The sequence below is a fragment of the Labrus mixtus genome, chromosome 11, assembly GCF_963584025.1.
Source record: "Labrus mixtus chromosome 11, fLabMix1.1, whole genome shotgun sequence".
Lineage (NCBI taxonomy): Eukaryota > Metazoa > Chordata > Actinopteri > Labriformes > Labridae > Labrus > Labrus mixtus.
The window spans coordinates 29,409,570-29,436,167 of record NC_083622.1 but is presented as its reverse complement, the minus strand read 5'-3'; the positions used below and the strand labels follow the sequence as shown (position 1 = coordinate 29,436,167).

At 38.9% G+C, this 26,598-nt stretch overlaps 2 protein-coding genes across 2 annotated transcripts; one reads left to right on the top strand and one right to left on the bottom strand.

Moving 5' to 3' along the window:
• The first annotated feature begins 852 nt into the window (after positions 1–852).
• dpys (dihydropyrimidinase) lies at positions 853–19,310 on the top strand. Its single transcript, XM_061051232.1, has 9 exons — positions 853–1,216; positions 1,952–2,110; positions 2,416–2,595; positions 5,053–5,242; positions 5,665–5,821; positions 6,366–6,507; positions 7,383–7,525; positions 15,892–16,099; positions 18,667–19,310. Exons 1-9 carry the CDS (start codon positions 965–967, stop codon positions 18,724–18,726), a joined length of 1,491 nt encoding a protein of 496 aa, XP_060907215.1. The 5' UTR covers positions 853–964; the 3' UTR covers positions 18,727–19,310.
• Positions 19,311–21,313: 2,003 nt separating this feature from the next.
• LOC132984400 (dendritic cell-specific transmembrane protein) lies at positions 21,314–25,347 on the bottom strand. Its single transcript, XM_061051231.1, has 4 exons — positions 23,989–25,347; positions 23,570–23,899; positions 23,444–23,492; positions 21,314–21,886 (listed from the first exon to the last, which is right to left on the bottom strand). The coding sequence occupies exons 1-4, from the start codon at positions 25,033–25,035 to the stop codon at positions 21,804–21,806; spliced, it is 1,509 nt and encodes a 502-aa protein (XP_060907214.1). The 5' UTR covers positions 25,036–25,347; the 3' UTR covers positions 21,314–21,803.
• Positions 25,348–26,598: the final 1,251 nt, after the last annotated feature.

The window sequence follows — 26,598 nt, the reverse complement described above, 5'->3', positions numbered from 1 at the left end:
TATCAAAACAGGAAATAAAGTAACCTGTGCAAAATGAAATCCACCCAAATAACGGTTCTATGAGGCAATGAATCTCTTCTATAAAGTGGGGACATAATAAACTGGGTTACAACAACCCTTACACAAGTATTGTATTGTGAACCCAGAAGTGGGAATTGTATTGTGAGATTTGTATCATCCCTAATTATCTCTTTTCAATATATAATAATAGGACATTATTTAGTTTTACTTTTTTGTTGTGCTCATTTAGCAACAAACAAACAAAACTGATGTAGAAAAAAGATTATTTTTAATCTTATGTACAAACCGACCAGTAGGCTAGAGATGCCCAGTGATTAACAAAATGTTGATACCTATAAAAATATACATTTATTTGTTTAAGTGTTTGTAAGATCCTTAACAAAAGATCCTTCAAAATACACAACAAAATTGTATCAAAAGAAAGCCGGATCCATATGGAGCTGAATGTAATTATTGAGGGCTACGGCTGGTGCACTATATCAGAAGCCTTCTCGACGGGATCATGGTTCACTAAATACGCACGAGGGTTTTGGAAAAGTTGGATAACTGTAAGAAAACAGCTGATTTGCCGCCCTCTATCGAGTAAGTCTGGGAAATGTGTGGACATATGTGGTGGGGGATGGCACTTTAATACCATTGTAAACAGACATGTTTGGCAAAAAAAGAAAAACGGCTAAAAACTATCCAGAAAAGACGTGATGCAGCTGCCTAGCTGCTTCTAATCAGTGTTCTGAAGGCAGACGAGCTCATTTAGAAACCATTGAAAAGTATTCAACAAGGCGGAGTCTGACATATGACACTGGGAGACAGGGTGGAGTATACTCTGTGTAGGTTACATTCATATCTCAAATGCACTTTGGAGTTGACTGTCTTGCAGGCACAGCACTCACTCGGGTTCTTTCCTTCTTTCCAAACTCTTTGAGTGGTAGGCTACACAGCGGGGATGGCAGAGACCAGCAGGATCTTAATCAAAGGAGGTAAAGTTGTGAATGAAGACTGGTCCGTGATTAGCGACGTCTACATTGAAAATGGGAAAATAATAGAAGTTGGACGGAATCTTCAGATCCCAGCGGGAGTGCGAATCATTGATGCCACCGATAAACTGGTGATTCCAGGCGGCATCGACACGCACACACACATGGAGTTGGCGTTCATGGGCACCAAGGCTGTGGACGACTTTCATATCGGCACCAAGGTGCAGATTTTTTTTTGTTATTGGCTACAAAGCACAAGCTAGAGAAAGGAGGTCTCCATATCTCCTTAAGTGTGTCAAGCTATGTCAAAAAAGGGTAGTGACGGAAGCTGAGAGTTCTAGCTTTATTTAGGCTTTATTAACCTAACTGGAATTTACCATTTAAGGTTAATTACCTAGAATTTATGTTTTTTTTCCTTACCAATATTTTAGGTCTGTTTGACTAAAGAATCAGAAGTAAAATTAATGAAATAATTTATGAGCAGCAACGCTGATTTCAGAAGTTACTAGTTTTATAATTTGTGTAACATTCCCGTGAACATCATTTCATGATGCAGCTGGAAAATATGGGGTTCATTTTGAAGTATAACATGTCTTAACCAGACTCCTGATGTGGTCTTATAGGCCTTGTAGTGGCAATGCCATGGCATCAATCACCTGAATGACCATAATTGATGCCCTTTAGGTTCAAATTCAATTCAATCACATCCTGTCATTTGACCTTTGTCATTGTTTCATTTTTTATTAATTTTATGAATTATAAAACTGCAGCAAATCTTTAATACCGTCACAATGTCTGTATGATTTATTGAAAGTTGTATCATGTCAGATACATTTGATGGTTTAATGTAAATGAGATTTGAAACACTTTCTCAGACTTTAGCCACTATAGAATTTAAGAAAATCACAGGAATGAAGCAATTTATTGCATCTGTTTTGTCATGTGGGTTTCAACAGGCTGCTGTAGCTGGAGGGACCACAATGATCCTGGACTTTGTCATCCCCCAAAGGGGCAAGTCTCTCCTGGAGGCCTATGACTGCTGGCGTCAAACAGCTGACCCCAAAGTTTGCTGCGATTACTCTCTACACGTTGCTGTCACGTGGTGGAGTGATAAGGTGAATGAGCAAATTGAAAATAATAATAACAGAAAACAACAGAAAAAACACCAATATGTACATTGTGTAAGACAACTTTACATTGTGTAAGATAAGAACTTTTTTCTTTGGAACAACTGCTCAAAAGAAAGGAGTTATAGACATAAACAGAAGGGAAAAGAACTACAAATCAGAATTATACTGTCAAGTCGTTTTTGATGGTGTTGAAAGCACTTCTTTTTTTTTATTAGAGGTTTTTATAAAAATCAAGGTTATAACTCAGAATTATTCCTCCATTTGTGTCTCTAAACTGTATATTTCTCCAGGTCAAAAAAGAGATGCAGACACTGACTGAAGAGAAGGGAGTAAATTCCTTCAAAATGTTTATGGCCTACAAAGATGTGTTCATGCTACAGGACTCTGAACTATATGCTGCCTTCTCCCAGTGTAAAGATATTGGAGCAATAGCTCAGGTGCATGCTGAGAATGGAGACCTAATTGCAGAGGTAAGTGGGTGCTAATGTGATAACCTGCTTGTTAACAATGGATAACTCAATGGAAACAGGTGTTATTAGAAGAAGCTGATTATATTGAATAGCCACTCCAGTTGTTCTTTCTTTCCATTTTCATTGTTATAAACATTTGGGGTTTCCAGTCTTATACTTCAGCCTTCTGTCTAGAGAGCAAACAATGTGTGAGGCAGCACTTAATCAAATTTCTTGCTACTCAACACTTTTTTATAAAGGGGACATATTATGAAAAATCCCCTTTTACAGTGTTTTTGAACATATATGTGCACCACAAAATGTAAAATAAATCCATCCAGTCCGTCTGCATAAGTCTTACAACACAGAGAAAAATGCTCTGTTTCAAATTTGCTCAACTTGTGATGTCACAGTGGGATTCTGGTAAAAAGAATCCCCTCCACTCTCTCGGTATCTCCACCCATGGACTCCACCCCAGCCTAGAACAAAACTTTTGTGCAGGTCTGCCATTTTCATTCTCGCTGCAGAGGAGTGATGTCTACAGGGAAAACTCAGGGGGAGGGGCTCATTTCATTTAAAGAGACACACACCAAAACGGAGCGTTCTGAGAGAGCTGGTTTATACAGGGTCACAAACCTCCTCTGGTGCTTGATTTATGTTATATTTTGACCAAAGCACAGCACAGATGTTTCATTTAGACCACAGGGGACTGTTTGAAAAGGTGGAGAAGAGGGATAATATGTCTCTTTAAATATTCATCCACATTTTTCTTGTTTTTGTGTTAGTGTATATTCTGCCTTTTCGTGTTAGAGCTCAAGCAGGTAATATTTTGGTGAATAATTTGGATTTAACTAGAGACTCGGCCAACAACAAAACTGAAACCATAACAAAAGCAGTCCTTTTTGCCCCCCAACACAAGAAACATGCATGCTGCTGCACTCCTCTTTTCCAGAGTGGCTCATGTTAGTGCAGGTCAGGTAAATAATCTACACGTGTGAACACACCATAGTCCAGACAGAAACAGTTGTGAGTTAATGTTTAACCACGCTAAATGGGAAGTGTCATAGAAGCTTGGTACAACCTTGGTACAAGGTCCATCTAGACTGTCTGTGTTTGCAATCAATCAATCAATCAATTTTTATTTGTATAGCGTCAACTCATAACAAGTGTTATCTCGAGACACTTTACAAGAAGCAGGTAAAAGACCTTACTCATTGTCTGTTAACATTACAAAAGAGCAGGTAAAAAGACCTTACTCATTGTTACGTTACAAAAATCAGGTAAAAGACCTTACTTATTGCTATGTTACAAAGATCCGGCCTATCCATCATGAGCACTTTAGCAAAGCAGCAAAAGTTACAGTGGTAAGAAAAAACTGCCTTATTAAAAGGCAGAAATCTTCAGCTGGATGACGAAACAGTCTTCACAGGCCTAGACTGCGCCGGGCTTGGAAAGGGATAGGGGGAGAGATGGGATAAGATGCAGGAAGAGGGATAGAGAGCAAGGGGGTGGGGGGAGGCAAGCCGTTCATCAACAATCCGGTGGGGAGGGGAGGGTGTGCGTGTGTGTGGGGGGGTTGTTCTGGCAGGCCGCCAACCCATGATCTTGAGGAGCCTTGGAGAGCTCAAGAGCTCCCAGGAAAGTAGGTGGTTAGTGACTGAGATTTACAGATAGATACATGCAGTAATATGATGTACTGTATATGCAATGAAAGTTAATATTTATCAAACAATTGTGATGAAATACTGCTAACTGCCTTTACCCTGCTTGACATCGACTGTTGAAAACACTTAACCTATAGAATTGGAGACTTACAATGACAATATGTGTATATCCAGTTTTATTTTTTCAAAGATGATGATTTATTACGTTAAACTAGTTTCATTGAGAAGTATTGCTGTGATTCTGTATTATCTATTTTGACAGAACAAACCCGATAATTATTTCACAGAAATGTATTTGTATTTTCCACATCATAGATTTCTTCCAGATGTCACAACAGTAATTGACCACTAGAGAGCATTAAAAACCAAAAAGTAAAATGTGTGTTTGTTAAGCGGGTCAATGTCTGCAATGTGTGCAATGTGTGCAATGCCTCGAAGGTTAGCTGTGGAAATAGTGCTTAACCTATTTGTGGAGTCTCAGAGACATCAGCTGTAAAATGTAGTTAAATTAAATGGATTCATAATGATGATAATTTGACTGTATTTTTTATGCAGTTCCTCACTTAAACCCTTAATAATAAAATATGTTTTTTTTAACTGTAGTGTGATTACAGTTCTTTGAAATAGGTCAGAGAGTTGGAACTCTCTACCTTCTAATTGAGACAAAATAATAATAGTGTCCCTTTCTAGAACATAGTCATGCTGTTTATTCTTTGTCTGTTGTTGACTTTTTTAAGAAAAAGAAATGCACGTGGTGTTGTTGATGTTTAACCTTTACTTTGTCATTCTCCATACCCCTGCTTGGACTTATCAGGGGGCTAAGAAGATGCTGTCTATGGGGATCACAGGGCCCGAAGGCCATGAGCTGTGTCGTCCAGAGGAGGTGGAGGCAGAGGCCACCCAGAGAGCCATCACTATCGCCCATGCTGTCAACTGCCCGTTGTATGTTGTCCATGTCATGAGCAAATCTGCTGCAAAGGTGGTGTCTAATGCACGCAGAGATGGTGAGTGGGTACTGCAGGTGCTGCCACCTGCTGTTAAAATAGGGCAGAATGGCCTTTGCATGCCTTTTTAGTCCCAATCAAATTTGTTTTTATTTATTTTAATGCTTTAAAACGTTTGATCATTCAGTGTCTTCACAAGGTTTTTTAGTAATGGTAGATTCTAAAATGGTTACTTTTGATTGATTGATTTTTTCATTTCATATGTCAAAAAACACATAATAATCCAACAAATACAACCACCATAAAACAAGGACACCTGAAAAGGACCCACTTGATAAGCTTCCAAAAGCTTTTAGAAAGGGGCCCAGACTTTTTTAAGCTTCATGTTTTACAAACTTCTTCGGTAAGGAACTTGCTGAAAGGCTTAACAGAGGAATTATAAACATTTTCATTTTCTCAGTGGGATTTTTCTCCCTCCATAGGGCGTGTGGTGTTTGGGGAGCCCATTGCAGCTGGCTTAGGTACTGACGGAACTCACTACTGGAACAAAGAGTGGGCCCATGCTGCTAGCTTTGTGATGGGTCCTCCCCTCAGACCTGACCCCAGCACCCCAGGGTACCTCATGGACTTACTGGCCAAGTAGGTAGAAACAAAAGTGTAGCAATCAGTAATGTAAAAAAAAAATGAATGTAATCGCTAATTATATACTTATACTTAAATATTAAATGCATTTTGACTGCTATTTCATTATTATAGGATACAACAAAATGCCTTCACCTTCATGAAATTGCAGACAAAATGATTTCTCTGAGCAATAAGTTAATGTAAGCAAAGACTTGTGTGGGGGGGGGGGGGGGGGGGGGGGGGGGAGAGATGCTGAAGCAGATGTTTTACAGAATATCATTTCATGCTCAATGATGACTGAATAATTCTGACTAGTATTTTTATTTTTGTTTGTACTCTACAGCAAGTGGCAAGTATCATAGACATATAACCATGTCACAGTAATAGTCATAGAACATAATGTTCCCTTATAAAAATAAAAGTAGACACTTTTAAATGTAAATGAATTGAAAAAAACATCAGAATACAGGAAACATTTTACTAAAAGCACTGTATGTTCCCTGCATATTCCTGATGGTGCTTGATGTTTACACCTTTTTTTTTTTTTTAAATGTGCTAGTGACGATCTCAGTGTGACGGGGACAGACAACTGCACCTTCTCCTTGTGCCAGAAGGCTCTTGGCAAAGACGACTTTACTAAGATCCCTAATGGAGTGAATGGAGTGGAGGACAGGATGTCTGTTATCTGGGAGAAAGGAGTTGTATGTTCTTATGATATGAATACACTTTACATGATATTTTTCAACACTTAGACTAAAGAAACACAGAAGTGTGACCTTATATTAGCATCTTATAAAAAGCTTCCTGTTAATATCCATGTAATTAGATATATTGCAGAGATGTGGTAGTGGGTTATATAAAAAGATGCAGTTTGACCTTGTTTCTGTGTATCATATGTCAACAAAGTGCAATTACTGTGAGCACAATCAAGCTTATTACACATCATGTAGGGAGGCAAAATAATTGGTGGAATACGAATATTAGACTTAAACTTCTATGTTACATTTTCATCATTAAGTTTACTGTTAGGCTAAAAATGATTACATTTATCAAGTATAATTCTAGTCTTTTCATAATTTTTAAAGGTTTATTTTGGGGCTTTTTATGCCTTTATGGTGGGGACAGGACAGTTGATAAGTCAGAAATTGGGGAGAGAGAGAGTAGTGAACGATATGCAGGAAAGGAGCCACAGGTCGGATTCCAACCCCTTTGAGGACTACAGCCTCCGTACATGGGGCACACACATGGCTACCGGCGCCCTGTCTTCTCATACCTTTTGATTAAAATACTCTTTTTTTCATGTAATGCAAACAGAGAAGGCATGAAATTGTGAAAGCTGAGGAAAGCAGGTGTAGTGTAGTTTTCACAAAGTTTCAGACTTGCAACCTTCAGGTCATTGGAAACATTTTCTAGATGCAACAGTGCTTACACATAACAGTTAGAAGAATTTTTGTTGGAAATGAGTTGCTTGCTGCACAGTAAAGCACTGGCCTTTGGTTTGCTTATTCTGCATTTAGGCATCATCAGTCGATGCCCTTTACTCAAACCAGCTGCTTTTTGTGTTTCCTTCTTCCAGCACAGTGGCAAAATGGATGAGAATCGATTTGTAGCTGTCACAAGCAGCAACGCAGCAAAAATCTTCAACTTCTACCCACAGAAAGGACGTATCGCCAAGAATTCAGATGCCGATGTTGTTATATGGGACCCAAAAATGACCAGGTGAGGGGAAAGCTTTGGGAAAAAAAAGAAGGAAAGGAAGCTCTCGAACACTTTGTGTACTGTTTCTACTATTTCAATGTTCCTCAGTATAAAGTTAAACCTTGCTATCACACTGGGCAAACATGGAAGCATGTCTTCAGAATGTTAAGCATTCTGTCACGGTTGTGGAGAAACAAAAGGAGGTGGACCCCATTGCAGAAACTCAAAAAATATTTATTTGAACAAAAAAGGCAAAAGGCAACCAAAAACAATGTAAATCAAGTAAAAGACAGATTAAATAATAAAATAACATACAGTACAGACAGGAAAGTACAAATTAAAGACAGTAATATACAGCATATAAAGTAAAATAAACCAATACGCATACATAAATAGGGAAATCATTATTTAAAAAGAGGGGAACAGGTTTTATAATAATTCATACATTTGTTAATTTTCTTGTTGTTAATTAAAAGTAATGAATTCAGTAGGGACTTTAAAATAAAAAAAATGATCAAATTAATCCATGCTCGTTTGTTTTGATTTGGAGGCGCACGTGAAGTGACGTTTTACGTTTAATTTCGCACAGCATTGTGGGTGGTTAAATACAATTCATTTCCTGAAAGGATGGATCCGATACTGCATATAACCAGGAAGTTAGTATCCATGCTGAAATGTGCAGTCTACTGAGGCGGACCCAAAAAATGCATACTGAATGACCATGAGGGTTCAGTCTACTGAAAAGTACTGCCTACTGAACTGTGGCTATTCAGAAAGGGCCTCTGTTATCCTCGTGTTTCTCTATGTTCTAGTGTGTACTGATGTTACATTCTTGAGTTTTCTGTGTGTCTTAGTGTTTCCTGATTTATTTAGTAGTTCTTGTCCTCACCCTACTGAATGACCATGAGGGTTCAGTCTACTGAAAAGTACACACTGCATACTGAACTGTGGCTATTCTGAAAGGGCCAGAGACTAAATACAAGGTGTAATCAAACACAGGTGAGACAAACGACACAGGTGAAGACAATGAGGGTAATCAAAGCAGGAGAAAATACAAGAAAAGAAACACTGAGGACAAGAACTACTAAATAAATCAGGAAACACTAAGACACACAGAAAACTCAAGAATGTAACATCAATACACACTAGAACATAGAGAAACACGAGGATAACAGAGGCCCTTTCTGAATAGCCACAGTTCAGTAGGCAGTACTTTTCAGTAGACTGAACCCTCATGGTCATTCAGTATGCATTTTTTGGGTCCGCCTCAGTATACTGAACATTTAAGCATGGATACTAACTTCCTGGTTATATGCAGTATCGGATCCATCCTTTCAGGAAATGAATTTTATTTTACCACCCACAATGCTGTGCAAAATTAAACGTAAAACGTCACTTCACGTGCGCCTCCAAATCAAAACAAACGAGCGTGGATTAATTTAATAAATTTTTAATCTAGAGTTAAAGTCCTGACTGAAATCGCTCCTTTTAATTAACAACAAAAAATTTAACAAATTCCTGTATGTACTGTATGTTATTTAGTTATTTAATCTGTCTTTAGCTTGATTTACATTGTGATATTGTTTTTTGTTTACCTGACTGTATATGCACATTACTCTTCTTGAATAAAGCTAAACAAAAAAAAAACAGGTGGATGGGGCCGGTTGGTTAACGCAAATGATGCCACTTCCATACTGAATGAATCAGACGAAGTAGGAACAAATATCTGCCTACTGTACACAACTATTGAATAGTATAGGTACTAAACTGTAGACAGCACAGATAGTAGGTACTGTCTACTGAAATATTGTGTAGGCACTTTGCAATTCAGATGCACCCAGATTACAAAATGAAACAGGAAACATTAGGTTAACACACAAGGGAAAGAAGCAACACCAGGGAAGAATGAGAACTAAAACAAGTACGACATCTAAACTCTGAAAGAAACAAAATACTAAACCAGACCAAATCATGACACATTCAGTCGGAAAAAAAAGGTTTACAATGTAAAGTTCAGCAAAAAGACAGGCAAGCTATATAGGCAACTGAAAAAGATAACTGATGACTCTTTCATCTTTTGCCACCTAAACACAATTCATGACCACAAAAAAACACGTAAGCTGACTACGTCTGTGCTCTCCAGGAATGTCATCACTTATCTAAAGCTGCAAATTAAGGCACAACACAATTGACATATGGCGCACATTTATCAGATATTTAAAAAGACTGGAATTGGAATGATTATTTTTCCTTGTTTGGTTATTTTTAAGGAAGATTTTTACACTCACTTACATAAGCTAGACGCTCACATCAGCATTGAGATGATGCTGGTGGGTCATGGTGAGGATCTTAAAGATGACGAATATTTCACGTGGGAGATAAACCAATTTTCATGGTTGAGAACACAGAGTATTAAGGCTATTTTAAGTGAGCAGTTTAGAATATCATAAGGCTGTTTATAAGAACTGATTTGTCGCTGATGTTTATCAGTTACTCCAACACAATCCCAGATATATATTGCAGGACAGTATGCTCTCATGTGGACCACATGCACAGATGCAGAGAGGACAGTTTGCCTGTATATGTGTTGTGTAGCACACTCAGGCTTATGTAACTGAGAGTCGCACTGCTCTGTTTGCTGGAGAATCTGGGCTGAGCCCCTAAGGGCAGTCACTAACTGCTGATGTGCTGAGGAAGAGAGCACGTTACAAGCCAGTGTAATTTGCTGTAAATGAATTCACATTGAAAAAGCATGTGTGGACACTGTTGCCATCACATGTCTTACTGTAGTAGAGTTTACAGAATGTGTCTCCTCTCAGGCCTGTCTTCCTCAGACATCACCTGTTTGTTTCACTGATTTTGTCTTCTATCATCTACCTTGTGTGCATTCTGGCTGATTTTATAATTCCATTCAAGCATGAGAGCGCCTCATGTTTTATTGCTGCAGAGGCTAATTCATCTGTGAAACTGCGTAATTAATTGCCCTTGGTACAAGTGTTGCTTCATAACATCCGGCACCAGGGGCCACAATCAGTTGCATAACCGAGGAGGCCTGGAAAGCTAAGTCAATTGCCTTGTGTCTTACAATTAGGCTTCTTGAATAATGAGGACATATCATATTTTTGCTTTGGTATGGTGTCTGGCTTTACAATCAACAGGAAATGTGCAAGTGTGAATATAGAAAAGAAATGGAAAAACACATTCAATGAGTTTCATGAGCTAGACTTATTTAAATGTTCCCTGCTGAATAAATCTTTTTAATCAGATGGAATTTTCTCTACCATATTATCAATATGTAGTGTGCTGAGCTTTTTATTTCATGGGGTTGTAATTGGCTTTGGCTTTTCAATCAATCAATCAATCAATCAATCAATCAATCAATCACTCACTCAATCAATATTTATTTGTATAGTGTCAACTCAAAACAAGTGTTATCTCGAGACACTTTACAAAAAGCAGGTAAAAGACCTTACTCTTTGTTTTTTAATGACTATAAGCAAAGACTTGTCTCATTCTCCTCCAGCCTGAAAACGGCCAAGACAACATATTATCAGAACAAGATATGCAATGCCACAGATACAAGAAAAATGTTTTCTGCTTTTAACTCACTGCTTCAACCACCTCCTCCTCCACCCTCCGATCTGTTCACACCAGACATGTTTGCCTCATTGTAGTGTAATTAAATTATTAAGATGTTATATCTTTATTTAACCTCTGATTTAAGAAGGGGCACCCACTTCCTGTTAAAGGAAGAAAATAACTTTAATGGTATAAGTTAATTAATTAATCAGTCAGTTTCATATCTTGAAAGAAGTAAGTTCTGGAAATGTTAAATAAGAAAACACACAGACAAAGTCCTGAATTTTATGTGTAAAATTTAATATAAAAAGGGGTAAACAATAATGTATAGATGAAACCGATAAAGAATATGATTATTATGATCGGTATAATGCAATTATAATGTATGGTGACATTATATATTTAGTAATGAGATAAGACGCGGTATTGTTTGAATGACTTGATCAGAAAATGGTCAAAAAGAAAAAGTTGATAAAGGAATTTTGGGATTCTATTTGGATTTAAAGGAGGGCTCTGAATAGACACGACTCAAGACTTAATCTTCCAACACCCCTTGCCACCAGCAGTCTTACTGTGAGATGTGTTCAATTGAACTCCGCCGGCTGGTCAGTCCCTGGCAAGCGGTTCTTTTCAGGCCCAGAGAGGTCCACGGGCCAGATTAGATGCCTTGACAACTTGGTCAGAGTGTGCAGCTGGGATGGAGATTGTACGTCGGTTCAGCCGTCGTCTCAGAAGCTCCAAGAGGATCCAACAGGAAAAAATATTAAAGAGTCTTTTGATACGTCGATTTCCAATTCAGATTAACCGGATGGCCATCTTGATGAATCCAAACTAAGGAATTGGCGTTCAAAATTGAAGAGCAAAGACTTTGGAGAAGAAAGTTCAAAAACCTTGCTTGAGCCAGAAAGAATTGATGTTCCAAAAATTGTGCGTGAAAAAGAAAGTTCGGCAGAGACTCGTCTCTACGGCACAACCTTAAAAGAAGTGATTCGGACCGAAGTCCGAAGAGAAGAGAGCAAGAGCTGAAGCTCTAAACTTCAAGAAACCAAAACTAAAAAGAACCCCAGATCTGAGCTCAGTGTGAGCTCTTATCACCTGGATGGGAGGAGGGGGGTCTTCAGGCAAAGAGGGGTGCCGCCCACGGGTGACTCCCATTCTGACTAAGATTAAGAATAAGAATCTAAACATATATACGTCACCATACATTCATTTTGATATTATTTCTATCAGATCCACGTTGATGTAGGTTCACATCATATATTTAGACAAACATTTCTATCAGATTCATGTTGAGATGAAAATCACACCATCTGGGAACATCCTCAGTTAATCCCAGCCTGTAGGTGAACAACACATATTATACAGTCAACATTCTTAATAAGACCTATTAATTAAGTAGGAAAAGAAATTGGTGTCTTTAAATAACACCTTCTATAGCTAATATCAAAGAGTATGCTTTATAACACGTCCTAAATGTATAATTATGAAGGTTACGTATTCATGGATATTCTAACACTAGATGGCAATAGCGCTCCACGTCAAATTCCTATTAAACATAATATAACTCTTATTCCTGTTCTGAAGATCAGATTTTGAGTTTAAAAAGATGATTATAATACATTCAATGTGACAATTACAAATATCTAGATGAAGAAAGACATAAATGTTCATTTGATGCAGAATTGAAAGCTGTGGTTTAATTCAGTTCTTCAGCAGTCCTTCAACAGATGGTCAATTTTCCGACTTTGCAGAGACTGGTTTCGGTCATAGTTCATGTCTTTGGGGTCAATTCGTAGATAGCAGAGTGTTCTGTTTCCGCTCGATTGTTTATTCCAGGTGTTGTAAAAGTTCATAACATCCTGTCTGAGAGGGAGACTTAAATCATTGATCAGTTCCTTTGTTCCTTGGTAAAAGTAATGTTAATCCACAGTCCTGAGTCCTGCAGGAAGAGAGGTTGTAAACGTGACTGCTGATAACGGCTACATCATATTTTACTGAAAAGGTTGCAACCATTAGTAACCAGTTTTCTGAGCCTGACCAACTCAGCCCAAAGGCACCAACCAAAAGTGCCTCACTCGACTCATTCTCCTCTCTGACTGAGGACGAAGTCTCTCAGCTTATGCTAGACTCTTGGCCTACCACCTGTCCTCTGGACCCAATACCATCAAGCCTCCTGCAGACCATTTCCTCTCCGCTTAATGCTGCACTTAAGCATATCATCAACTCCTCTCTGTCAACGGATGTGTTCCCAAACCCAGCCCAGGTTGAAAACTACAGACCGGTTTCTCTTCTGCCCTTTCTGTCAAAAATACTTGAGCGCACAGTCTTTAAGCAAGTCTCTGAGTACCTGTCCAGAAACGATCTGTTTGACCCAAATCAGTCAGGCTTTAAGATGGGCCACTCTACTGAAACTGCACTACTGTCAGTAACAGAATCGCTACGAGCTGCGGGTCAGTCCTCAGTTCTATTACTGCTAGACCTGTCTGCTGCCTTTGACACAGTTAACTATCAAATCCTCCTATCCACGCTCTCTGAACTTGGCATCTCAGGATCTGTCCTATGCTGGTTCGTGTCCTACCTTTCTGGGCGATCCTTTAGAGTGTCGTGGAAGGGAGAAGTGTCCAAAGCGCACAGCTTATCCACAGGGGTACCTCAAGGGTCAGTGCTTGGTCCCATTCTCTTCTCCATATACACAAGCTCACTTGGTTCAATAATCCGCTCGCATGGCTTCTCATACCACTGCTATGCTGACGATACCCAGCTCTTCCTGTCATTCCCGCCAGACGATGTTACAGTCTCAGCAAGAATCTTGTCATGCCTTGCTGATATCTCTAAATGGATGAATGAACGGCACCTTCAACTCAATCTTTCAAAGACTGAGCTCCTTGTCATCCCAGCCAGTCCCTCTATGCAAGCACAGACCAATATCCAGCTTGGAACAACCAAACTCACGCCCACAAAGTCTGCCCGGAACCTGGGTGTCATGATTGATGACCAGCTAACTTTTAAGGTTCAAGTAGCCTCGATTGCCCGGTCATGTCGATTTGCCCTGTACAACATCAGGAAGATCAGACCTTACCTGTCAGAACATGCTACACAGCTCCTGGTACAGGCTCTTGTGATATCACGCATCGATTATTGCAACTCTCTACTGGCAGGTCTTCTTACATGCACTCCCTGCAGATGATACAAAATGCAGCAGCATGACTGGTCTTCAACCTTCCTAAAAGAGCACATGTCACTCCACTGTTCATCTCCTTACACTGGCTCCCAGTTACTGCTCGCATCAAATTTAAAACTCTGCTGCTCGCTTACAAAACAGAGACTAAAACGGCTCCTCCTTACTTTAACTCTCTCATCCAGGTCTACACTCCCTCCCGCCCACTACGCTCTGCCAATGAAAGGCGTCTGATCCAACCTTCACAACAGGGTCCTAAGACACTGACTAGACTCTTCTCCTCTGTCGCCCCCCGGTGGTGGAATGAACTTCCAAACTCCATTCGATCTGCAGAGTCCCTCTGCACCTTTAAGAAAAAGCTAAAGACCCAGCTCTTTCATGAATATCTGCTAACTTAATGATGATGGTCTCCATATTATTGATGATGATGATGGTAATGACGATGGTTTTTGTTTGATAACAACGACTTATAAGATGGTTTCTATACGGATTAGAGCTCTCAAGAACTGCCGTCAATGTTGCTTTGCTTCTGGTCACTTCCTGTCAGCACCTGTGTGTCCAATCGGACTCAAAGCTGATCGTTTGCTCTTACTGACATTGTTCCCTTTTTTTCTAGATCCTTGCTTGTGTTGTACTTACTCTCTGATGTACGTCGCTTTGGATAAAAGTGTCTGCTAAGTCAATTGTAGAATTGTAGAATTAATATTACAAATGAGCAGGTAACATGTTATGTTACAAAAAGCAGATAAAATACCTTACTTATTGCTATATTACAAAGACACTGCTTAATCCATCATGAGCACTTTAGCAAAGCAGCAAAAGTTACACTGTTAAGAAAAAAAGTTTAATAGAAATAGTTTCTACATTTTCCAATAAGCCATTCAACCACTTCAAGAATATGCTGGGAATTACATCAAGGTATAACGCAACATGCCATAGTTGTAGTTCAGGTACTTAACTTGAAGTTTCTGTAAATCTTTTTTTTTAACTCCATGAAATGAAAAATTGTGTGTGACAGGGGTTGCCTGTAGTCATGTCGTCAAATTTCTATATCCAGACTTTGAAATTCCACGAAGCATTGTTTTTGCGTTCTTTAACAACTTTTTACAGAAGCTAAAACAATGTAACAGCACTGTGAGCTGCTAGCTGTTAGCCAAGAAAAATGTTGTAACAACTATTTTTTTACACTACTTGCCCAACATCAAATAGCAGACAGACACAATTAGAATCTAGCCTGATGAGATTGTTTGGCATTAGTATACTGGTCAATATTTCCAACCAGTCAGTGGAAACAAAAAACTAAGCACAAACAGAAAATGAATATTGGACTGAATACTGGATTACAGGAATATTAAATATTAATGTTATAATGGTTGTTGCTGCAAAGTGTGCTGCTGTAACTTGCTGTGTTTGAGAACATATTGGCCTGATTCAATCGGTTTCAGATTAGAATGCAATGCTTTTAAGTCTAACACAAGGTCTATGTTTTCCATTTTCAGCTGGGTGTTCAGCAAACAAGCAGTGATTATACCACTTATCACAAGGGCTGCATGTGATAACCAAGTTGAGTTTAAAAGTAGTTTTCAATAGCTCCATACAAACCTGCAGTTGTGTCTTTGTGCTTTGTTAGGAAGATATCAGCCAAGACTCACCACCAGGCTGTGGACTACAACATCTTTGAGGGGATGGAGTGCCACGGGGTCCCTGTCATCACCATCTCCAGAGGAAAAGTGGTCTATGAAAATGGGCAGTTAAAGGTGTCACCGGGGAGTGGCAGATTCATCCACAGAAAACCCTTTGCTGAATTTGTATACAAAAGAATCAGGCAAAGAGAGCAGGTCAGTCATCCCCTAAGGTTTTATCAGCAACATATATCAGCCAACACAACACAATGTGACCATTCAGCTGTGTGTATTAGTTAAACACTTTTTTTTTGCTACTTCTTGCACAACATTTACTTTCATGCATTTTTTACTGCTCGAAATCCAGTCTTAAAAAAAGTTAAAACAAAAAAGACAATGAAACAATTTTTGTATTAGAACGGACAAGAAGCTGGACTACTGTAAATATTGGACAGTAGCTGCCCCTGTAGGTGTTGTACCAGGTGAGGCGCCTCTTCATTGGGTCCATGTAAAGTAGGACCAATAGAACTATATGAACCAACATTGCCATCAGCCCCAAGAGACGTCCCAAGCTGGCCCATCTCCCCCACAAAACTGTGCCCAACTGTTCCAAATTCTACTCGCCTCTCTCGGAAAAGAGACACAGTATGAGTCCTGGAGTTTTTGCTCTTACCCAGAAACTGTGTGTATTCGCTAGTATCTCTTGTATGGCACGAGTCGTTTTTTTTTTACAAGAAATATGACCATTGCTGTCATAGGCGTAGAATTGCGTATGGACCGTATGGACGTGTCCATACCAATCTCAAACGATGGCTGAAATGTCCACACCAATATTAAGGTTGAAGGGAAAAAAAGGCGCCTCATGCGGCACACAAAGGGTTAAATCCTTTCCCTCTTCGGCACCGCCTCTCAAATACGTCTTTGAGACAATGGATCAGGTCCGGTCAGGTTAGGAGTCATGGTCTTTATACAGTCTATGGTTGCGGGCGCAGACAGTGACAAGACAAAGCAAGAGCAACAGGTTGGTGTTTGCATTAGTGTCCCATTAACTGTATAGAGGTGACACCACAAAGTATACGAGTTAATGCCCGACGAGGTGTCCAATTATCAGTAATGAATGGACGACGTGGAGAGAGCTTCTGAACACAGAGAGCTTCTGAACCAGCATAACTAAATAACATTGTTTAAGTTATCACTCATTTAACTGTTAACCATGATTTAGGCTGTTGATTAAGAGTTAAGTGTTAAACAACACAGAACAGAAGTCCCTAAAGTCCGCTGTCATCGTGATGTTTGGCAGTGTTACGTTATTGCTTTATTCATTGTGTAATTGTTCTGTCCTCTGCCTGCCAACATTTTAATAAAAACAGCAGGCTATAAATCTACATGCCTTGATGATATTATTCTTTATATAGCCTGCCTATCAATTGATTTTAAGTGCAATAAACACAGACAATATCCGACCGCATTTTTTCCAAATAGTGAGTGAAAGATTAGTCAGCCATAACAACGGCTTTTATGTAGTTTTAAATTTTGGATACTAAGGCTATAACAAGGTGTCATTCTCTAATAGATTTGATTTGAGATGTACATGATTCCTAAAAAAACATCCCAAAGCACTTGTAATGTTTTGAATATGCAGAAAGTTCTGAACAATACAGTTGAATAATTAATAGTAATTCAAAAATAATTTTAATTTCCTATACATAGTAAAGACATTTCCGCCATAAATGAATTCAGAAAAGGCACAAATTGTTGCATAAAAATTCACCAGAATGCAGGAAATGAAGTGTTTGACGCTCAAAATTTGTCCCCCCAATGTTGAATCCAAACCTACGCCCTTGAGTGCTGTACTCAAGCTCCCATGGCTGGAGGCCGGTCCAACCTATATTCTGAGCCCAGACTTAGCTCCACTTGAACAGGTCTGTTATCTTTGAACAGAGGGCATTTACCTCCCTAGTTCAGAATGTCATGATGAAGCAATTCACGCAGAGGGCATGGCCCTACCAGGCTGCAAATATCACATCAAACATCAGAGCTCTGTGCTTGTGGGGAAAACATACGCGTTAAAATAGGAAGTAAAAGATCTGGAGACCAAAGACGACAGCAAGCAGATGTTCAGTTCAGTTTAACATAGAGTAATGGCAAGGCAGCGGTTTAGCTCAGTCAGTAGATCATGTCAGCCATCTACATCCTGGTTTATTTATTCATTTATGTATTTTTGAATGTCTGTTTTTATGTCTTGTGTGGCATGACAGTGCTACTTGTGGTACTTTAACAATTATCCATGAATGATGATTCTGAACTAGATGATGTTAAACGTCTTGCTCTCTTTAATATTGGGAAGCTTCATATTAGGGATCCGTAATAGCTCCACAAAGAACCTCCTTAGAGACCTACAGAAAGGAGGAAATAAAGTAATGAAGAAAAGGGGGGGGGGGTGCAGAATGGCTCTCAAAACAGTAAATAATCCCTTTGGAACTCTCTCTTTCAAGCACCAAGTTACAGGTGGACAAAGTCAGGGATATCTGGTGAAGTCTACATGAAGGGAGATAGCACTGAATCTTAAAGCCACTTATAAAGAGGTTTATGAGATCAAAACAGACTTGTGGTTTATCCATTCTTGATCATGATGTAAGAATCAGATGACACTAGACTGCCAAAATTATTATTTAGGAGAGGGAAATTCCCATAATAATGTAATATTTACATCAACCAGATTTTGATGAGGCACTGTACACAAAGGTAATTTATTTTTCTTTTGCTTTATATTTGCCTTGCAGGTCGGGAAACCTACAGCTGTGACCAGAAAACCCTATGAAGGCAAAGTCATTTCTATTTGAATGACTGACAAAGAATATGGATACTTTCAATCACAAAAAAATAAAGAATGCAAAAAAAAAAATATATTCTCCGTTTACAGTTTGGGTGTCTACAATTCTACCAGCACATTTGACATATATTATATGTTACATGTTTGCATGAAAGGTTGTAGTTGTCATCTTTAGGTTAACGCAAAACATTGGATATCTCTCTTTTTATAACTGTTTGAGATCAATAGATCAGTTCTTCTCAGCACTCAGGTGAGTAGAACCCACTGGGGAAGCTGTTCTGGAGTTATTGCTCTTATATTGCAATCCAATAAATCACAGTAAAGAATAAAAAATGATTCATGTATGATTTCATTGTTAAACATTTTATGTTATTAGAAAGTTGATCCAATTACACTTTTTAATCTGCACATTATTGTGTTTATTTTATCATAACATAATTAAGAAGTCAGTTGAAGATTTCTCGTTACTGGATGTTTTTCTTTCATTCTTTTTTTCTCGATGTTTGTTGCTATTGGTAACAGGATTGGTATTTCTCACCCAAAAGCATTTTTCCCTTTGATGAAATATTTAATTAAAATGCACTGACATGCGTAGAGGTATTAAGATTTATTTTGGTGACCCAGATTGACTCTGTATTTGCATATTCAGCAGGGTTTCAAATTATCATGTTCACTCCATCTTTGCCCATATATGGACTGCATTCATTCGTCGCCTTGGTTAAAAGGTCTGTGGCTGTCACTACGCATCATGGCAGCTTCCTATTGGGCTGGCATGCTGGCGTGTTATTATGCCACAGGGCCAGTTGAGACATAATGTGAGCTTATCAGGTTACCACACGGGTCAGTGGCAGTGTGTGAGTCACAGAAGGCCTACTCATCCTTGAGCTGTACCGCTTCCTTCCTCTTGCTGCCGACAGTGGAAGGAATGGTGTGGGGCTGGCGTTGACTGTATAGTCAACACTATGTTTATCCAAATATTGTCGGGTGTTCCTCACTGGAGTCCATAACAATAAAAAAAACATTTAAAAAGTTTATAATGAGGACTGAATTTCTAGACTTTAAAGTAATGATCAATGTCAGCCTTGAAACAACAGTTTCATTTATGATTGCAGTGGAGTAAACAAAGTCAAGGCAATCCATTGTATCTGGAGAGTAGGAAACCATTTTAAAAAACTGGAGACGCTTTTTTTATTAGGCCACTTACGCATATGCTTATATGAACCCATAGCCAACTACTTGAAAATATACAAACAGTTCTTAGATTGCAACTTGAGGTGAGCACAGAAAATGTTGGTCAACCTTCTGCAATATGTCATACATATATTATACATAATTGATCATGCAATACTCAACCACAGGCACTCTTGATAACCAGTAAACTCACAGCTGACAGTGGGGCTGATTTGAATAAAATGTTGTCATCATTGTTCTTCACTGCCAATCTAACCTAGTTGTGTCACGAACGGTTGGAAAACAAGGGAGTGTGGACCCAAGTGCAGAATTAACTATTTATTTTAACAAAGAGGCAAACAAAAACTCACTTCAGAAAGTACAACAAAAAACACAGGGATCAAAAACAGGGTGCCACAGAGGGGCACGAGCAAAAACAGACATACAACGAAGTGACACAGGAGGGAAGAAACACAGAGACTAAATAGACACAGGGGTAATCAAACACAGGTGAGACTAACGACACAGGTGAAGACAATGAGGGCAATCAAGGCAGGGAGAAACACAAGACCAGAAACACTGAGGACAATACAAAATAAATCATGAAACACTAAAGACACACAGAACTCAAGAGTCAACCAAAGCACACTAGAACACAGAGATACATGAGGATAAGAAATGACAAAATAAAACAGAAAACACTGAAGACAAAACTAGGAAACCATGAACACTATGAAACATTAACATACAAGGGAAACAAGCAACACTGGGATAAAACGGAAACCAAATCATGACAAGTTGAAGAAATTAAAAGTATTTTGAAGTAAGTGTTACCACTGTCTCACACCTGTGATATGTCATTTAACAGTGACAAGACAGAGAGTACAGTGCTTCTCACTGTACATAGGGACAACAGTCTGAGATTATGTAAGAAAATCTCACTGTTTTATGCTCTGCAAAGAAGCATTACACTTAGGTCAAACCTTTATTTAGGGTTACTATAATCTGTTCGGTGCTCTATCGGCTACAATCAGGAATTCATAATTGCAACCTTAATTATAAATTCCTTATGGGATTTAATGTTTTGTCATAATACATTTGTTAAGGTGGCAGCACAGTGGCATCCTGTGTCATAGATTCATCAGAGTACTCTCGCCTGTCATCTTAGATAATTAATTTTATGTAATATAATGTCTCTGAAAATAAATGTAAAATGTATCTGAGTGTTCACTGAATAGAATTTAAACCTTCAGATTAATGGGATGTAATGTGTTGGCTTTTATCAATGTTTAAGTATTCTCTCTACGAACCATTCTCCGTAGTTACCATTAATATTAATTGGCAGATTGAGCTGTTGTGTAATATGATATAACTCAATGAACTATTGGAACATTCTTAATACGAATTACAAGTATTTGGAACAGCAGTTGTGCACCACACATTTATTGGTGAAATATTCCTCAAAGTTAAAAAGTATCCAAGCACAGAAACACAGACATCCAGTAAATAAATAGAAAAAAAAAACAATGTCAGAGAGTTTGAAGTCCCTCTGTTTTTTTTAAGTTTATACAATTTGTGAGATTCAAACTTGTACATAACATAAACCAGTTCTCTATCAAACGTGGTTCAAACAAAAATATATCAATTTGTGTGGATTGGTGTTGTCTTGTTGAATTTGTACTCAGCACACAAAGTAAAAGGTTTGGATGTAATCCAAAGCGGACTGTAAACTGTGGATTTTACACTGTATAATAGAGTGATGGCAGGACGGCAGTTTAGCTCATTTAGTAGATCATCACCCTGTATACCAGGGGCTACTGTCCTTGAAACATCAGCCTCAGGATTAACTACCGGCCTCTGCCCTTTGCCGCAGGTCTTACTTTCTTCTCTACATGTTTCCTGCCTTCTGCTGTCCCATCAATGAAGGCTATGTAGGTGATGTAGTGAATACCCAGGGAAGGTTAGAATGAATGGGCTAGCAGGGCTAAGCCCTCCGTTTCCTATACAATCAAGATGATAAAATCACTCTTCAAATAACTTACAATAAATATTACATTTTGGTGGAACCAGTACAGTAGCAGCCAAAACATGCAATATCTCTCACTGGGCTGCTTTATTACAATCCATGCACTGTAGCGTACCCTCCCTTTCAAATACGTAGTGTTCAAGAACTAACAAAGAAATTAACTAAGCATTTCTTAACTTAAAGGGCCCATATTCTTCTTTTTCTGGTTCTATATGCCCTTTAGTGTGTTTTCCAAGTGTCCTGTGCATGTTTAGGCACATCTATTTGCAAAAATTCAAAGTCCGCGGAAACGCGGCTTCTCCTACCTCCTCCTGTTAGCTGCAGCATTAGCTGCATGTAACGCTCGGTTCTAGCCGCCCTCAATAAAAAATTGTCAGTGTGAGTGATGTGGATTCCTGTTGTTGATATGTTTGATGATGAAGAAATTCGCCGTTGACACTGACTTGCTTACATAATGATCATTTTATTGACAAACAAGTTACAGCATCGCCAGGCTCGCCATGGTTCGACCTGGGAGAGACACAGCCAAAAGTGATCTCTCCTGAACATACACTGAGAATGCTATTTATAGACAATGTTACAGGGCACATTAGGACATCTGTTTATCTGTTTGTTTTTTAGGACAACCCCTCCTACTTCAAAAGCAGCAGCCTCTGCAATTATATCTATGTCATAAACTTAAAGGCCAACACAGGTCACAGGTACAATCTCCTGTCTAGATGTCCCCGGGAAACCCTCTGGACATAAGGGTCCATTTGTTCACATTCCACTGCGGGGGATCCTAGCTTAGATCTAAGCATTTCCTGACACTCATAACTCATCCTGCGAACCACACCTCTAAACAAACTTTCCACTGAAGGAAACCCCTTTAACAGATGTGTCCAGTATACACTTAAAGATCACTATAATATCTCTGTCCTAGATATTTAATACACTTCATGAGATCACTGATCTAAGTCCATTGGCTCACTGTGGCAAGCCCTGCAGCTCATGTTGAAATTTCCGAGACGCGTGCTGAGCAACTGACCAATATAAGGATCAAGTTAACAAACTAATTTGTAGCCTGCATGCCGGTGAGATACCCCCCCCCCCCCCCCCCCCCCAAACAACCTTCGGGTTGAGAGACGACTGACTCTACCACTAAAACGCAGCACCACTTATGATAACATAAAACAGCTCAAGTAAAATGTATTGATATTAGATACAACAGTATAAAAAATATGTTGGCAGATCTTCAGTGAAAACTAAATTTGTTATCAACAAAAAAAACCTGAAGTAGATTAGATTCCTCCACACAGACATGAAGAGGACAATTGATCAGAAATTCAAGTGGCTTAGACAGAAAGGACAGCTTAGATAAAGGCTTATCATTGTTGGGTTCACATTTGTGTGATGAAACGGAAATGTTCAAATGTTGAGCAAGAAGTAGAAGTTGGATTAAAAGTAGTGCCCTCACCAGGAGAATTTCTTATCGTTTAGTATGTTTTCTTTTGAGTCATAAAATCATGGAGCATAGACGCTTACACGATACCTTGTACATCCTCTTTGGGCCTGAAGAGCAAAGGGCACCAAAAATGTGGCTGAAAAGAAAAGAAGAAAAGGGAAATTAAATATCACCCTCAATAAAAACAGGTTTACAAACTATTAATATGCTTACCTTAAAAAAGACAGATGTGAGATAGCAGATTTTCTCCCTCCTCTTTTTTAACTGCTTTCTCAGGATTTTGGTGTGCAGGTATTCCACTCTCTTCTCTGCAGCGGCAGAGAAGAATTGCTCACAGACGATCATTCTGATCTGGGCCACTTTAGCGGCCATCAGAGCCATTATGAGCAGCGTGAGCAGGATGGCAGCCAAAGGAACTACAGAGTTATAGAGCAGCAGCTTGGGTTTAGGGAGACATTTTTCCTCAAACAGGGTCACAGAGTAGGAAAAGTCTTCTTCATGGTTTTCCTCAACAAATGGTATACCTATTAAAGTTGCAATCCCCTAGCAGGAAAAAAAAATAGTAAGTGCCTGTGAGCCAATAACAAAACTGTTAATGCAGACAAAACACAAAGAAAGAAAAAATGACTTACTTTGATTTTCATTAACAATGGTACGTGGAATGGTTCCAGTTGAGATAACTTTGTTGTTACAATATCAACAAAACAGTACAATAAGCCATCCACAGTTATAAATATGACCCAGGAAACGAAATGGTGGACAACTGGAATGCCAAATTTTAGCATAGCTCTCCCATCTTTAGTGGTGGGGCGGGCTGAGGTGACAGTGGTGTACAGCTTCTCTTCTTCTGGTGTGAGGGGGAGGACATGGGGCTTTCCTTCTGCCTTCTGCTTCTCGTCAAAACTAACAAATTTACTGCTGATGAACCTGTTTTTGTATTTCATGTCATTACAAAAATGTTTTATATGCAGCACTATAAACACCATTAGCACAAGGAAGCTCATGGCAGGAAACATCCTATCACTCACAGATGATACTGTATTTACAAAGGATTGTACATACTTCACAGTTACATTTAGCTTCTGCTCTGCTTCCATGAGTTTCTCCCTGAAATGTTTTGATTCCAGTCTGGGCAAAACTGTGAGTTGGGAGTCAAGGTTAAAAACCCCTAAATCTGTAACCCCCTTGAGCATGTTTCCAACCCATTTTAACACCTTTACATAGCTACTGAATGGAGCAACAATAGCTTCTTTCTTGGCTCTCAAGTTGCATATCATACTCCTGACCAGGTCGGTGAGGTTCTCCAAGGTGTTGCGTATGTTTCTAAGAAGAACCAAACTGGTCCCAGCAGTCAGAAGCAGGTTCCGACTCTTCTTCATGAAAATAGAGATCACAAATAGGGTCCCAAAGCATCGCACTCTTTTTGAAAGGAAGAGTGCGACTGTCAGTATTATCCCAAAACAGCCAGTAATCCCTCCAGCCACTGCTAGCTCATAATTCAGAATGAAGAGGAGGTAAAGCAGGAGTAGGGAGCTGAGCAGGAGACTGGAGAAGTTGCAGGTGAGAAGTAGGAGAAGGGTTCTTTGAAAACCATCCCTTTTACCAGTTAGGAAAACATCCAGAGTTAGATAACCAATATCCCGGAGTCTCTTTGGTATTACAATCCATGAAAGAAGCATTCTAGATAGAGAAGAAGATATTCAGAGAAAACTCTTCTGAAATGCTAACGCAGCACAGATAAAAAGATGGTAATGAACTGATAAACTGATTGTCTGGAAAAAACAAAAACATCTAAAAAATACAAATCAAAAAGGCTATATATGTAAACATAAATCACAAGGAACAAACCTGCTCAGTAGACCTGGTCATCTAGTCTCATGCCTGTGGTTTACATTCTTCTTATATTCAGCCAAAACAGGAACTCCTCTGTCTCATCAAACCTCAGTCATTTGTCATGTTCCAGTCATTCCTATTTTCAACCAAAAGCAGAAGCACACAGATCACACTGAAATCAGGCAGAAATGACAGCGTGTGAAACTCAGTTAATATATTGTTATTGTCATTCAGTTTATAAATTCAAGATATATCAGATAAAGACTTTAACATACATTCTAAAATGTAGTAATTAGTTTTGTATTTTGTGTATTTCAGAGTTGTTTTAATTTCTCCTTCTTCCCTGCTGTTGCTTGTTTCCCTTGTGTATTAGTGTTGTTTTATTTTGTAATTCCTTATTCGTCTGTCTCTCTATTTTCTAGTGTGTTTTGTTACATTTTCCCCTTGTTGGATGTCAGATTTTCCCCATGTCAGTTGTCAGATCTTCCTCGTGGCTTGTTTTCCTCTTTTTGAATTTTGGATTTAAATTTAAGTAAGTTTATGTTTGCCTAATCGTTAAAATAAATATTTTTTGGTTTCTGCTCTTTGTTTTTATCCAACGTGACACTCCCAACCAATGTTCTCTCTCTTCTGCTGTCATCTTAGTGTGATTGCTGTGACCCCAGTCACCTCCATTCAACCTCAGCAGGGTTAAGATACAGCCTCAGAAACCACTCCTCATCACATCCTGCATTCTTCTATCACCACCACCACCACCACCACTGTCTAGATTCCATAGGGAGGGTATCCTATCCTTCTGTCTGCCTCCCTACCCCTCTTACTTTTTTATTTTATTTCATGTTTTATTTTGGTAACTTACCTCTTCCCTTGTTTCAGATCTAATACCTCCAGCTTCATTTATTTTCCATGTTCAACTCATTGTCTCTCCCTCACCTTCGTACAGAAGTCTGTCCGCCCGTCCTGCTGTTCTTGTTCATCTTTGTTTTTGTGTCAAGCATAGCACCTATTCCCTTTTCGAATTTGTTTGCCTGTTCTTGAAAATTATCTTCCTGCAAGTAAAAGACTGTTTACTTCAATTAAAGACTGTGGGCCTGATTTGCTAAGTGTCGGTTTCCACTGAATGAAGCCTTAGCTTGACACTTTAAAAGATCCACAGGACCACTCGACAAGAGTTTAACTGCTTACTTAGAGAAAAATAAACAAAGATCAGATACCAAATAATCCAACATATTTCATAGTTGTAAATAAAGATCAAGAGAAAAGAAGAGACAGAGACAAAGAGGTCAAAAGACTATGTGGCTCTACTCTCTGCTTGTCTCAAGCCCAATTAACTCCACAAACTCCTCCCCTTCCCAGATCAAATTCACTTAAAGTTGTTTCAATTACTGGTGGCAAAGATGTTGTTTTCC